The sequence below is a fragment of the Poeciliopsis prolifica genome, unplaced genomic scaffold (assembly GCF_027474105.1).
Source record: "Poeciliopsis prolifica strain line A6 unplaced genomic scaffold, Auburn_PproV2 SCAFFOLD035, whole genome shotgun sequence".
Taxonomy (NCBI): domain Eukaryota; kingdom Metazoa; phylum Chordata; class Actinopteri; order Cyprinodontiformes; family Poeciliidae; genus Poeciliopsis; species Poeciliopsis prolifica.
This window is the reverse complement of record NW_026562410.1, coordinates 4,246,892-4,261,625: the sequence shown is the minus strand read 5'-3', so window position 1 is coordinate 4,261,625 and position 14,734 is coordinate 4,246,892. Positions and strand designations below refer to the sequence as shown.

Sequence of the window (14,734 nt, the reverse complement as noted above, 5' to 3'; positions counted from 1 at the left end):
AAGAGCCTAAAACGCAACAGGACACCTCCCAGGGTAAAAGAGAGTCCTAGATCTAGAGGTTTTGTCTCTCCTGTGCGGTGGCAAGCCCCCCTCCCTTCGTTCTGCCTCCACTGGACCACTAGAGGTTAAGAGGAAGAGAAAGAAAGAAGGACAGAGAAACTGTAGACAACATGCTGAAGATGGGACGCTCGACAGGGAATAGGTGCCCTAAAAAGAGAGTGTGGGAGAATGAGAGGAATAAAGAGAAAAGGGACGGAGAGAAGACTTATGACGCTGGATTTGACTCTCTGGAGGGCCGCCATGCCTTGTTGTTCAGAAGAACCTTTCCCTTTTTCTCTCTGCCTCTGCCTTTTCCCTTCACGTCAGACTTTCCAAAGACGCTCAGAGGCAGACGACCGGCAGAGCAGTCACAATCACACCATTTAGATCTATCCAAACATTCTGGGGAAGGGGGGTGGAAGACAGGAGGGAAGGAGAGGAAAAGGGAGGGAGATAGATGAGAGGCGGGACTAACAGCTTGCACAACACAGGGTGAGTCTTTGCCTGAGTACACTGTGCACGTTTGTGTGGCGCGTGCGTGCGACTGGAGAGGCATGGAATTGAGAAAAGTAGAAAGCCGTGTGAAAAGGAAAGAGTAAAATCAGCATATAACATATGCAAGGCAAAGCAGTGGAAAGAAAAAAAAAAGTGAAAATAAAGATGACTGGGAAAATGTGAGCTGCACTGAAGGTAATCCCGTTCCATAACACAGATGCAGAACGTGACATTCCACCAAATCCACATGCTTTAAGCCAATCCAGAGGTAAACGCCAGGTGTCCAATTGACAATACACAGATTCCCTGCTCTCCAAATCGATCCCTCAACTAAAAAGACTGAACTCTATTTTAACACTTAAAGACCATTGCATGCACATATAAACCCATCACTGCTATCAGTGCCGGTTTATAATACGGCTGGTGTAAGAGATGCACACAAAAAATTGGTTGGTGACCAAAACTGAAAAAATTTCAGCTTTCCAGTCGTTGTCTACGCAAAATTTAAGAGCTAATACGTCACACCAACTACTTCAAGGGTGGACAACTCCAGTCCTCGAGGATCAGTGTGTTGCAGTGTGAGGTGTGTCGGACCAGGGACAAACCTAAAAGTTGCAAGACACCAGCTCTTGAGGACTGGGATTGCCCACCCCTTCTCTACTCTCATGTGTGGATCACAGTTAGTTAGGTTCTGTATCAGAATGGAGTGTAAACTGAAAGTGAAATCTCTATAACTTAAGAAATGTCAAACTGGTGTTTTATAATTTCCGACTTTTGCTTGAAGATTGAGAACATGCTTTAGTTGAATATGTTGCCAGTTCTTTGAGATAAATGTTCACATTTTCAAGGAATACCTATGGACAAAGCTGTTTAAGTAATGGTAACTTTGCTAACACTGCAGAGAAACACAATAGCAATTTGGTAATGCTGGGTCAAAGCTTTACCAAAAACAGGAAGACTGCTGCGAATTCCTGACTGCTGGATAGCTAGGCCATGCTGCTGCCCACACACAAATGTTGGTGCAATTCCACATGCTAAAGCATATTCAGTGGAGCATTTCCTCCACCTATCAGAGTGGGTAGGCTATCTTCACCAGTCAGCGTTCTGCCTCCGCTGACTGGTTGGGCAAGCGGGGTTAAACCCAATGCCAAAATGGTGTCATACTAATGTGACATCAAATGTTGTGGGCTAGTATAATAATAAGTGACATTTTTCTTTCTTCCAGTCAATGGACTGGGTTGTCTGACACCAGTACCTCTACTTTGACTATACTGTACTATTGCTCTAGGGTACTAGAGCAATCCAATGGAGGACTAGGAACGTTGCTGTACGAGTTATTGTATGGGTCGCCTCTATGCTGGAAACAGACAAAATAGTGGTACGAACTTAACTGATCCGTGCCATACCGCTTAGTGGAACCAAAGAAGCTGCCGACCCAGCAAGGGTGCCAGACAGATGATGGTGGGAGAGGAATTGAGAAGATCTTACCAGCATTCCTCGAGGGAACACTTTTAAATGTGTTTGTTTTCAATTGCACTTGAATTAAACTGTGAAACTGCCTTCCTAGTATGCAGTCTAGTTCTGCTAATAAGCTAATATTAGAGCCAGGTATGCTGAAGCAGAGACTTCTAAAAGCTGCAGGACCCCAGTCCTTGAGGAATGCAGTTTGCCCAACACTGGCTAATGATGCTAATGTTTACCACCAACCTACAAGATTAAGTCACAGTTGTAGTTTTTAAAAGATTTATAGAGCATGTATTATGTTTATGAAGCTGCAAAAACAACTTTTAATGTTATTTGGGCCTCAAGTCAATTTTAGAAAAGCAGATTCTTAGTTTTCTCAAAATACAATTAATATATTGTGTTTATTTTTTCTGGGTCCAAAGAGGAGCTCGCCCAGGGTGATGAATGAATGAACCGCCACAGTCTGCTACTGTTTGTTGTGCTCCAATAATCATTTGTCCTTTTAAGGGAAGGTGGAATGTTATGTTGTGTGTGACTTCATATGTGCATGCACTAGTTTTTCCCTGTATGTTTTTCATTTTCACAACACTGTATGCTTTCTGTTTGATTGTTGTGTAAAATTTAGTTTCTTACATCTTATTCTTGTGGTTGGCTAAATTTTATTCAACGTGGCATACTTTTTAGATATTTATTTTCTTTTTGCATTTGTTTTGTGTTCTCTTGGCGTTGTGTTTGGAAATGTTGTCCTTGTTAATGTGCTGTAGAAAGGGCCAGGACCTTGGGGAAACATTTTCTGTTTTTATTTTCTTATTGTGATTCGCAATATGATGCTGGATTATTTTCCCCTCTGTTTTGTTGTTATTGGCACTACAAAACTATGTTAATGCAATTTATCTACAATCTGATTAATTAGTCGGTTAATAGTTCCAGCTCTAAGGAGTAAAATGGATTAGAAAAAGTAAAAATGGATTGCTTTCATGGGATAGCCAAGCTGCACAATAACTTCTCAATGTGCCAGAGAAAGAAACAAATAAATTATTTTTCTAAGCTGATGAGAATTTGTGTCATTTCTGGAACAAAATGCTTTTCAATCTTGCTGCTAAATACTACTGAAGTACATCAAAAGCACAAGGGGACTGCGCTGTGTACATAAACACTACGGCTGTCTAGAATGTGGTTTACTCTTACATCCTTCACCAAGAGAGGAGGAAGACCAGAGTGACCGTAACCTCAGTGTGGAAAGCCCTTCAAACCCACAATCCCTGGAAGCACTCCAGCATCGACTGCAGAGGCTCAGTCCACTTCACAGCCTCCTCTATCCTCTGTACAATGACTGAGCTCGGCAGCAGATTATGTCTTACAACAGTGTCCTACTGTCATTGTCCAACTCAGTGATAAGTTTGTACAGTGCCTTTGTGGCTGTGAGTTAAACTAATAAAAGTTACAATAAAATAATGAGGGACTTTCTATGTGTCCGACAACAGTAGCGCTCCTCCGCTTCCTCTAAACACCCTGGGTTCTTCCAAATTGCCTTGGAACAATCCCAACATATGCCATGCACACTGAGGACGCATTTGTGCCTAAATGACAGGACATCCTTTAAAATGACCCAGGTTATCAATGGGTCTTTTACAGGCCTGTGACAACTTAGCAATCCCTGAGGGAATAATGTCGGGGCGGAAAGGAAAGGAAAATAAATTGCAGAGAAATGACGACGTGGATACATAGAGGAAACTAAGCTGTATTATTAATTTCAAATCAGAAGGATGATTTCAGTCCAAACCAAGAACTAAGCAATGACACGCTGCACCTCATTATATCCCGATATCCGGACGTGGGACCTGACTCTCCACATCATGCTGCTCCAATTAGCAAATCATGTTCTGTTATCAATGAAGGCACAAAAGCAACAGTTGTGTAACTTTAAATCCATAAACTCGCACTTTTCCAAGACCTTTGATTGCCTTTCTCATCTTACTTGCAAAGTAAGAGAAAGGACATTCCCCCCCGAAAAAAATCAATTAGTCCAATCAAAGTTTGGGGAGCAACCTCAACTGTGCAATGATTTGCCGCTGAAACACCAGTGAAAGCAGTTTATCAGATTATAGATCATCAACCTCCGCAGGCTCTGAGAAAACAACTGAATGAGCCAATTCTCAGCTATGCATGCCTCCTGTATTTCCATGGTGCTACGGGGAAAACAGCTTTTTTACCCTGAAGATGTTTAAGCACTCCGGCACATGACGAGGTTGAGGAAGGAGCACAAATCTTCACCGCAGCGTGAATGTTGTGAAAAAAGTACATAAGTCACTGAAAAATGAAAGGTTTATTCCAGTTCAAATGTCAGATGTGCACGCCTCCCCCCAGTGACCTTAGGAGAACTCAATATTTTATCACAGTGGCCTCCGACAACCACAAGGAAAGAGAGAGCGAATTACAGCTGCCGCATCGCCGAGCCTGATTCACCACCAGGTGCACACCAAATCCACAACAGTAAAAACACAGTTAGTAAACCGTGTCATGATTTCTATTAGGTCTTTTCCTTAGACCACATATTAGTTCTGAAAGTGTGACACAAATCAAAATCAGTTTCAGGATAAATCAGAGCAGGTTTCACTCTTTGTTTCAGGCCGGAGGTGGATCCATTACCAAAAGATAACCTCATTTTTGTGTTTTCACAATTACTGTAACTGCTTCCCGGTTCACAGGCTGTGTTTTTACAAAGGTTCTGTAGAAAATTGTGATTTGCAGTTATTGTACCATTTAATTGTAATTGAATTGTTTGAGAATTGTAAGTACTTGTGACAATAAAGACATTTACATACCCTAAAAACTAAAAGCATTGGTCGAATTGTTATTTCTATTTTCTTTCTCCCCACAGTTCCACAACAGCAGAACAAAAAATAATCAACATTTTTAGTTAACATGCTTTAACACTGTTAACTGTTTCCCATTTAGCACTAGACTGGACTGTATCTAATCTCCAGAAGTTGCCCATTCAATAATCAGATTTTTTTGTTGTTACTTTCAAGTTAGATTTTCTGTTTTTGTGGCTGTGATTGTAAATTACATGCATTACTGTAAATTCTCCTGCCAAAAAAGACCACTTTTATTGTTTTCACAATAAATAACCACCTTTTTTTTTCCTCATCACAAAAAGCTTAGGACAAATTATACCAATTTTTGATCTTGATTTTTGAGTAACTAAATTCAACACAACAGAAATTTAATTTCATATAGTTATGACTTTTCTGGTCAACTCTGCTCTTGTGATCTGTCAAGAAATTCTCAGTACGATTTTATTTCCTTGTGACACGAAAGTTAATCTCCAAAGAAGAAGAACATGGGTCAAGAGTTTGGAGTATTCAGCATGACTTATTCAAAGCTGTTGTACTGTTCTGCATTACGTAAGCTTATCATAATTCTTCTGCTCTTGCATGGTCATCAGGTGGTTCTTTGGCATAAAAGAACATGTGGAAATCAACACAGTAATATTCACAAAGGGCATTATTGTTCTTAAGTTGGAACACAAAACTCACCAGGGCTCCAGCAAATCCAACTATCAAGATTCTGTGCTTTTCCTAATTCTCTGTTCTTTGTGCTTGTACACGTCTTTTAATATAATAACATAAGTTCACAGTGAATTTGCCACAAGTGTTTCTACAGTTTTCAGCCGTTGCATCTGACCCTGTGAAAACAAAGGACAGCAAGGAAGGAAGGAAGGATGGTGGGCAGATGGATGTATCGCTAGCTACTTAGCTGGTTGGTTGATAGATGAACAAACATTTCAGGCAATATGATGAGCAAAATATTCAAATCAGAAGAATATCTATAAATGTAAATATCTATAATGTAACAAAAAAAATCTATAAATGTAAATATCTTTCTAGACTAATCCAAACTTGGAAGAACAAAAAATCTAAAACAGATTCCAGACTGGATAGGAATTTTCTGTAATTAGGGTTTTGCTTACAACAGCTTCTGCTGACACTGTTTAATATTGCACAGTTCAAATCCCTCAAGGCTAACCCTGACAGGACAGTGAACGCTCCCCCTGCTTTACAGATAAATCCCGTCTCTCTCTGGAGACGGAAGGAGGTGACCGTGCTTTCCTTCAGTGATAAATGACACTGACATTTTGTGTGAGTTGACAAAGACAAGTGCAACCCGGCTACTGTCAAGAGAGCTAACGCTGACGCTTGATTCATCAGCGGGAATACATCTAAAGTTCAGCCAAGCTGGGATGCATTCGTCTTTATAAAGCTGAATGATGGAGAGCAAGGGGAACGACTCCCATGTCAAGTTTTCAGCAGTGGAGAAAACAAGACGGCGCTAACAGTTAGAAAACCGCACTGACGCACACGCTGGGCCCCGCGCACGTGCATTAACGCGCATGGTTGTAGTGTATGAGTGGGAGCGTGTGAAATGCGGCGGCCCCCTCCTCTCAGGGAGAACAGGAAGCTCGAGACAATACAGAGGCTTCATGCAGGGTTCAGCTCCAAACTGTTCCCTCAGAGCGGGCCCAGCACCAGATCAGACTAGCAGCATATCCGCCAGCCTGGATATTTTTAACTCGGGGAAGCTGCAGCCCCGCTCCACGACTAAAATTCTTCAGTTTCCTCTGGAGGTATGCCCCTCTGATTAGACGAGCGTGACGGTGCGCCACACATGCAGGCCGGGGCTGCATTCACTGCCGCAGGAGAGTAAAAAGAAGAAAACACACAAACAAACCGATGACGGCTATGGTAATGAATTTCCTCAGTTACCTTGTTGACCACAACACTGGTGAAATGACTGGTGTGACAGCAGAAGGTGAATACTGGAAGTATGAAAAGTTCAAGAATTGTCAACAGGTGTTGTGTGACACATTTCCAGACTGTTTAGAGATGTGAAGGTGGTCTCTGTGGTTTCAAAAAGCGAACTGCTTGTAAATGTAAACACCGTCACCGTGAGTCATGCAGAGTGCGATTTAAGGCTAAGCCAGGACTCCGAATTTGAACATTAAATTGAATTTGTGCGCAATGAGGCTATTGAGTTAGCCCCTTTTCAAATTCCTATTACGCCTGTCGCAGAGACGCCAAGCTCCAATTCACGAGATTAATCCGGGAGAGAGCGAGGGATGAAGAGGAGCAGGAAGAGGTGACTAACCCAGGAAAGAATGAGCAAGGATCCAACGACTACACTCCAGAGACAATTGAATTTGTTCCATTAAAGCTCACCTTTGTGTGTGGCGCAAGGAGGGGAGAGGAAAGTGCAGGCAGTTTGTAACACTCTCTATAAACACATCACAGCAAAAATGCAGAGTATGTGTCTGGTAGAGGTCTTCAGAGGCCATCAATAACAGGAATCCCTGCCAGATTTACATCTCTGTAAACAGATGTCCATTCTGTGGACAAAGATTGAGCCTGTTCCGGGACTGGAGACTTTTATGAGAGCAAGTCTGTTCGTCCAGGAGAGCAGGAAGAGAAAGAATTTGGCACTGATGCAAACCTTTCACCACCGTGGCTTAATGTTAAGTCATATTTCCTGGTGCCTGTACGTCAGTGCATCGCAGAGCTGGTACTAGGTGTAGTCAGTCACTGACAAGGCAGTTCATCACAGAGTCTGAAAATGAATTAATCTATCTTATGCATCACTTTAAAACCATCTTTGTGTTTTGTCCTGAGAATGTTTTTGTAAAGTTTGATCAAATTTGCAGCTACCTGTTTTCTCAATGTGAAAAGAAAATGAAATTCAGAAAAACAAGGTGTTAGATGACTTGTGAAAGATGGTTGATAATGCTCAGTACAACCGCTGGAGAGTGCAACAGAGAGAAATGTTTATCAATCCATTTAATTTCCTTACACTGAAATAGTCTGGACCAGTCAGGTACCATGTTAGTCTTACACTAGAGGAATTGATAAGAAACCAGCAACCTGTGTCTAAAAAAAAGGTTCCCTGAATCGGTAGGAGTATCAATGTTGTATAAAGTTCCAAAAATTAAGTTTTTGTTTTCCGCAACGTTTAAATCATATGGCCCTGTAGCATCAGAACCATTAACATTTTCTGCCATTTGTGTGGTGTTTAGCTAAAAACACCACAATTGAAGTTAAGACGCTTTCATTAGCTGTATAGAGAACTGAAAAAATGTATTGCTGCACAATACTGTTCAGCAGAAAGAAATGTAGGCAACTGCTGTGTTTCCTCATACTTGCAACAAAACTCAAATTTTGCTTGTTGCTTTTTTTTTCCAGTGGAAACCTCCTCCCCCACCCCCCAAAAAACACTGACACTTATTGTGTAAAATTGAAGGACTGGTACATATTATTCTAATCAAGGCGCTCTATTAGAACTGTAGCTTTTAAGTCACACAGTATCATAGCAGGAGAATTTCACAGCAGCCGATGCCTAAAACCCACTGGGAGTATCCAGTCAGCGAAAACGGAGTCTTATTGAAATACCAAAGGTTTCTTATCCTGAAAATGCTTTATCAATGTCTGATTACAAAAATGTGACCTAATATAATTCCTGGTAGTTTCACTAAGAAAATTATCTGCAGTTCACTGATAATCTATTGAAAAAAAAAGTTGATGCTTTTAAGTCATTGAATAACTTTTTTTGTAGCCCTCTAGGTAAACTCTCAGGACTAATATAATCTAACAGCCTTAGAAATTATACATATCATCCATATTCAAATATAATCAATATTTATTTGACATACGGAGCCCAGACACCAAACATCAATATCGCATTATAACCACAATCTTTGATTTACTTAAATGTGGGAAGATCCATGCAGATTAGTGTGCAACTGTAAAGAGCATGGAAAACAATATTCTAATATACAAATGTTTTACAAACAGAAATTGAAAAAAAAAGTAGCACTGATTTTTATGCAAATCGAATGAGTCATGCCATGGCCTGACATGAGTCAAAAGGTTAGGCAACCATCATTTTCTGCAAAACAACTGGTTGCACTGGATTTTGTTCAGTTAATTTAGGCATATTAGCAAGGGAGGGTGACACAAAAATGTGTGTCACACATGTCAGAATATATTATTATTTTGAAAACCATTGTCCATCCATCTTCGAATTATGCATTTACTCTGTCTCAGTTTCCCACCGGAAACTTACTGACCCCAGAGATTCGCCCACAGAGATTCACCCAAACAACTGTGTGCTATGACTAATTTACACCTTCAGTGCCACTAACATTTGTTTTGGTGACATTTAAAAAGGAAGTCCAGTGACGCACTTTCCCTTTCCACATGTAAATAATGTAGAGAAAATAAGGCTAATGAATGTATAATCAAAAACCACACTTAGATTCTCCTGTACAGAAGCCCCCCAGTAAACAAAAAAAACACACACACACACACAAACCTCCCTCAGAAGTCATTGTTATCTCTACAACAGAGCTTCAAAGAAAGTGCCGACCTGGAGAATCTAAAGTTTGCACCAAGGACCCCGCTCACCCCATGACACCTGGTGTCTCAGAACAGGACCGGGAAAGCTCAAAGTCCAAACACTTAACAACAAAGCAGTTTGTTGCATTTAAGAGCAGACTGCGTCTAATCCAGAATGGGTTACTTATTGGTACAACGACGAATCAGGACGAAGCCTGATGAGGTCAGACTGTTTGGCAGTTAGCTAGTCCCACTTATCTCCAGAACTCAGGTAGGTTTAGGGTATGACTTGCCTCCGTCGGTATGCGTTATGTCGTTCATCCTCTGAACAGGTGGCACTCCCTTAGTGAGTCAGCGCACCTTTGATATCATCAGGTCTGATTCACCTCAACAACAGCAACGGGTTGCTTCAGAATCATAAACCCCTCTGATCACGGCTGCAACAACACAAAGGGCGCTGGAGCACCTGGTAGTCTGGGAGTGGGCGGGTTGGCCCTGCATTGCATCACCCGGTTCCCGAGTAACTCCTCTTAGCCGCGAGCGTGGATCCAGCTATTCTCATGGACACATGCTGCAGCGGAGCAGCATTATGAGGAGTAGAGCGGCCCGTTTTCTTTTTTTTTTTTCTTCTTTGGCCTGCGGCTCTGCAGCTTGGCCTCTGTGTGTCCCAGATGTCTGTCTGCATCGTCCCCAGTGACTGAGGGGACCATTTCCTGTGTGAACCAACACCCAAACGCAGAAAGCAATCGCAGATAACAATCTCGTATACATTTGCACAGGCATGACAATTCTAAGAAGTAAATTGATGCCACTAATATCAGCCTATCTGTGTACTCAGGACGGGAAGTTTACTGGACGGCCAAGCACGTACGCTGGTAATTTGGAATGGGGGTGGGAGTGGGGCAGTGGGAAGGGGGGAGGCGGGGTAAGAGAGTGGAGGAGGGGGTGGGGTTGGGTGGAAGTTTCCTCACAGTCCCTTAGCAACAAGGTCTGTTGCTGGCAAGGCCTCCAGAATGTGCTGTGGTTTACAGCAGAGATAAACATTGACATTGCCACCCTGAGAAGTAAATCTGATTTCAGTAATGGAACACTGCATGACTTTAAACATGGATCGGACAACAGAGGAAGCAAAGAACAGAGTTACAGTCTCATCGGCGGATGGGGTATCTTTAAAGCGCATTTAAATGGAAGGACTCTGCGATTAAAAAGCGGTTTTAATGAAAACGATTGTTACCCTTATCAACCACGCAGCAAGGTCGGCCAAGGCGTAGCTGCCCCATCTGTCTTTGAGGCTCCACTCTTTCTTTCACAAGAGACAAACATTTGTTTCTGAAGCAGAGGTGTCTTTTCTGCACCGAATTAACGTCAAATTCATATTATGCCCATTAAGACCTCACAGTGAACTTGTAGAACTTACACACACACAAAAAAAAGTCAGGCTTTGGTGGAAAAACCAACAGCGTAGAAATGAAAGGCCGGCTCTGTGTAAGGTCTGAGAGGGATAAACCTTCCTGGAAAAACTGCTGAGAGGCTTTCTGTCTTTTAATTGACAAACTGGCAGGGTGAATTTTGGGGTTTTTGTGTGACGGCGGGGTGAGACAGAGGGAGGGTTTAACAGATCGCGACCCCAGACATACGCAACAAAAAAAAAACATGCTTCTCGCCCTCTGCACACAACCTGAGTTAAAGCGTGAATGAGTCCAGGAGAGCGCCACAGTCAGCCACTTATTAAGAGAAGTTATTAGTGGACACTTGGGTCAGAGCAGTTAGGGGACCCAGGTCAGCGGGGGACCTCACAATACAGACAAGTTGGGTCTATTTTTAGCACGCTTCAACAACAAGGAAGTTCAAAGTGCTTTACACCATAAAAACAATGAAGTCACCTATTATGAAACAAGGATTATGCATTAGATCATGCAGAGGCCATCTTCAAAATCAACAAAGGCAACTCTGAACATGTTGATTTAAAGGAAGTCAGTGTTTCAGCAGTTTTGCAGGTTTCTGGAAGTTTGTTCCAGATCTGTGGTGCATAGAAGCTGAATGCTGCTTCTCCATGTTTGGTTCTGGTTCTGGAGATGCAGAGCAGACCAGAACCAGAAGACTCTTAAAGGTCTGGATGGTTGATACATCAACCATCTTCTCTTCCTGGTTTTAGTGAGCTTAAACAAAATACAATGAAGAGTGAAGCTAACTTAATTCAGCTTTAAAAATAGACTTAAAACTGTCTTAAATTCAAAACCTGAACTGACAAATATATTAGTTGCCGTCGTACAAAAGGAAATCTTCAGAGTTAGATCATTGGATACATTCACATAAAGTCACATTTTATGTACAATGCAAATGCGAATAAATCTCATAAATTACAAGCTGCGTTTTGATGATCCTTGTTAATCAGTTATTCTTAACCCATCCGGCCACACTCTACTGAGTATGCATTGTACGTCAGACACTGCAGCTTTTTATTTAACAAATATGTTTAATTGCTGAATAATCAATAATTTATTAAACTAAATGCCTGCAAGTTCAAACTTTTTAAAAACAGAAGCTCTCACTGGTGGCTTAAGGGGATAGTTAAACAGTCTGTAGCAGGTAAAAAGTTTGTAGCAGGTAATATTTTGCATTATTATTTAGCATGAATTCAGATTAGATTGTCGATGGGGTTATATATAATAATTTTTATATTGGACACTTATTTACAGAAAGTTACATGATTAATTATTGGGAAATGGGTGTAGAAATAATTGGCACCAATTATCTTATACTATGTTACACATACTTAGAATAAAGGATTTTGACTCAAAATACTTTATTATTTGATATGATGTAAAACAGTGTAAAAACATTGTAAAGCTTATATTTCTCTACAGCTATATATGTTTTGTTTTCATTTATTTATATATTTTATGTCTAAAATTTTATATAGGACGTTCAGCCTGTCTGGATTTTGTTTTTTTGTGTCTGTTCCAATCTCGGTTGTGTGTTTACACAGGAAGATCATTGGTGGCGCACGGCCTCCACTCCCTGGGAAAATAATCATTAGCTTCCTCGCAAATAATGGCCCCCTGCAAACATCTCAACGATAAATGTTTACAAAAGAGGATTCACATGAATCGCTATGGGATTTTTTTCTTTTAAAAGACTAGTTATTTTTAAGACAAGACATAAATATATATATATTCTAAACTGAACATTTACACTCAAGTGAAATAGAGCTCTTTGGACCCCGTGCAGTGTAGGACCGGCTCTGCTCAGGGCCATCATCATATGGGGCATGTCTGTACAATCTGACCACATGATCTCCAACACAGATGGTAGGTTGCAATGTTGGACTGAGGGAGGGTGAATGATGCAGCACATGTACTTGTCCAGAGGAATGGAGCCAGAAGCAAGAGGCAGGGAGAGGAAAATGATTAAATATCCACAGAAATAAACACGCTAATCCACAGCAACAACAAACACAGTGTTGCTTCCTGTGTACGAGCTCTTGTGGGACAATGAAGGGGCTTGTTTTATCTCCTCACAAGTTCACAGGCCTGGATGTGATTTCAGCTTCCGAAAGAGTCTCTATACATATATATTTATATTTTAACCCCATTGTGATTTTTCATTACATTTTTTTTTTTTTTACCGAAGCTAGATTTGGTACAACTCACTTTTCAGAGACACGAGTTGCTCTCGCTCTTAAAACAAATGTTAAACTTGCGTCAGCGCGGCAGAGGGAAGAAAAAAAAAACCCCAAATGAAATAATAAACACCCATGAAGACACATGCGAAAGTTTCCAATTCAGCTAAAAGGCGTTTGGGAAGGTTACGGGTCGAGTCTACTTACAAAAAGTTCTCCGACCACCGGACCGAAGTTCATCTTGGGAACTTCGAGATGAGCGTCAGTCCCAGAGCAGCTCGCGTTCCGACGCACCAGTCTGAAAACGTCTAAATAACAACACAAAAAACCCCGCACACACTTAAAGTGAAAAAAAAAAACCCAACACGGACACGCGAGTCCAACTTAAAACCTGTCCGTCATCCGGTTTCCTTCATAGGTTCACTGAGTTAGAGACCGAACTTTCCAGCGGTTTTTTTTTCAGAGCAGGGAGACACACGGTCTGAGAGCGAATGTGATTTTTTTTCTCTCTCTCTCTGTGCCTCGAGAACAGCTGTTGACGTCACTCGCCTAACAGCCAATCAGAATGCCGTGTCGTCCCTGGGATAACAATTAAGCAGGTAATTGTTCAGGTTCTGAACGCTGAACACGTTCCACCGGTAGTTAAGCCCTTTGCTGCCTCAGATATGCAAATTGGACTTATTTAACGACTTCTAAGTCTTCATTAGCAGCCTTGAGGAACAGTTTTGTTTTGTTTTGTTTTTTTTAACCTTCAAACCCCAGACCAAACAATGGCTTATGCAAGTCAATTGACGCTTCTTTGACCTCTGCAAACAACAGGGGCAAAAGCAAACATTATGAGGTTTTATAAAAGGCAGCTACACCCTGACAGTGCCTTGCAAAAGTATGGGCATCTCTGGAACATCTTTACTACTTTGTAGTTACTACTGCAGACTAACCACATTGTATTTAACTGAGATTGTGTGTGGTTGGCCAACAAAAGGTGTCATTTAGCTGTAAAGTGAGGAAAATTATGTGTTCTTCATTATTATCTAAACAGTCAAGCTTAATATGTTATAATGTATTGACTAATAGCTGCTGCATTGACAGCATTAGCTTCACGTACTTTGGTACTTTGATGACATGTTAGCCCTATAGAGGACACAGTAACATGTTTGCTAGATAACTAAGAACACAAAAAAACTCTAAGGTCCCTATGGTGAAAAGTGGTGGCAGTATCATGCTGTGGGGGTGATTTTATTCCACAGGGTCAGGGACGACGGTCAGACTTTCAACTATTTAGAAAAGAATCTGTCTCAAAACGCAGATAGAGACATAGCTCAAAAAGACATGCTGCAAAAATCTATTACAAAGTAACACATGCAAATACTTGGCACACTTTTCAGATTTTGAAGCATAGCAAAAGGGAAATCTTGTATAATTTCTCTTTCCACTTTGGACTTTCATGCCACTTTATCCCATAAAGAAACTATTTCTGTCTTATGTCCCTGAATGAAAACTTCCCAAGAGTTTTGTTCTTTCAAACATCCCCTCAAGGGACTTAGAAAGTATCTGTGGTTACACATGTTTTAGATCAGAAATGCCCAAAACTTTCAAAAATGTCAAGTTGAAAGTACTGTGGCGGCCACAGAATTGTTTGTGTTTTTCTTTTTTAATAATAGTAGAAAAACTATTTTATTTATATAATTTTTTATCTGACAAATAAACAACACAATATTTTCATGGAATA

General features: G+C 41.0%; 1 protein-coding gene across 1 annotated transcript in view; it reads right to left on the bottom strand.

Moving 5' to 3' along the window:
• The window catches only part of tnfrsfa (tumor necrosis factor receptor superfamily, member a), a 28,447-nt gene extending 14,964 nt beyond the window's left edge, over positions 1 to 13,483 (bottom strand). The window contains exon 1 of the mRNA XM_055052643.1: positions 13,213 to 13,483. Coding sequence (XP_054908618.1) covers positions 13,213 to 13,245 — 33 coding nt within the window. The 5' untranslated portion in view covers positions 13,246 to 13,483. The remainder of the gene's footprint in view (positions 1 to 13,212) is intronic.
• Positions 13,484 to 14,734: the final 1,251 nt, after the last annotated feature.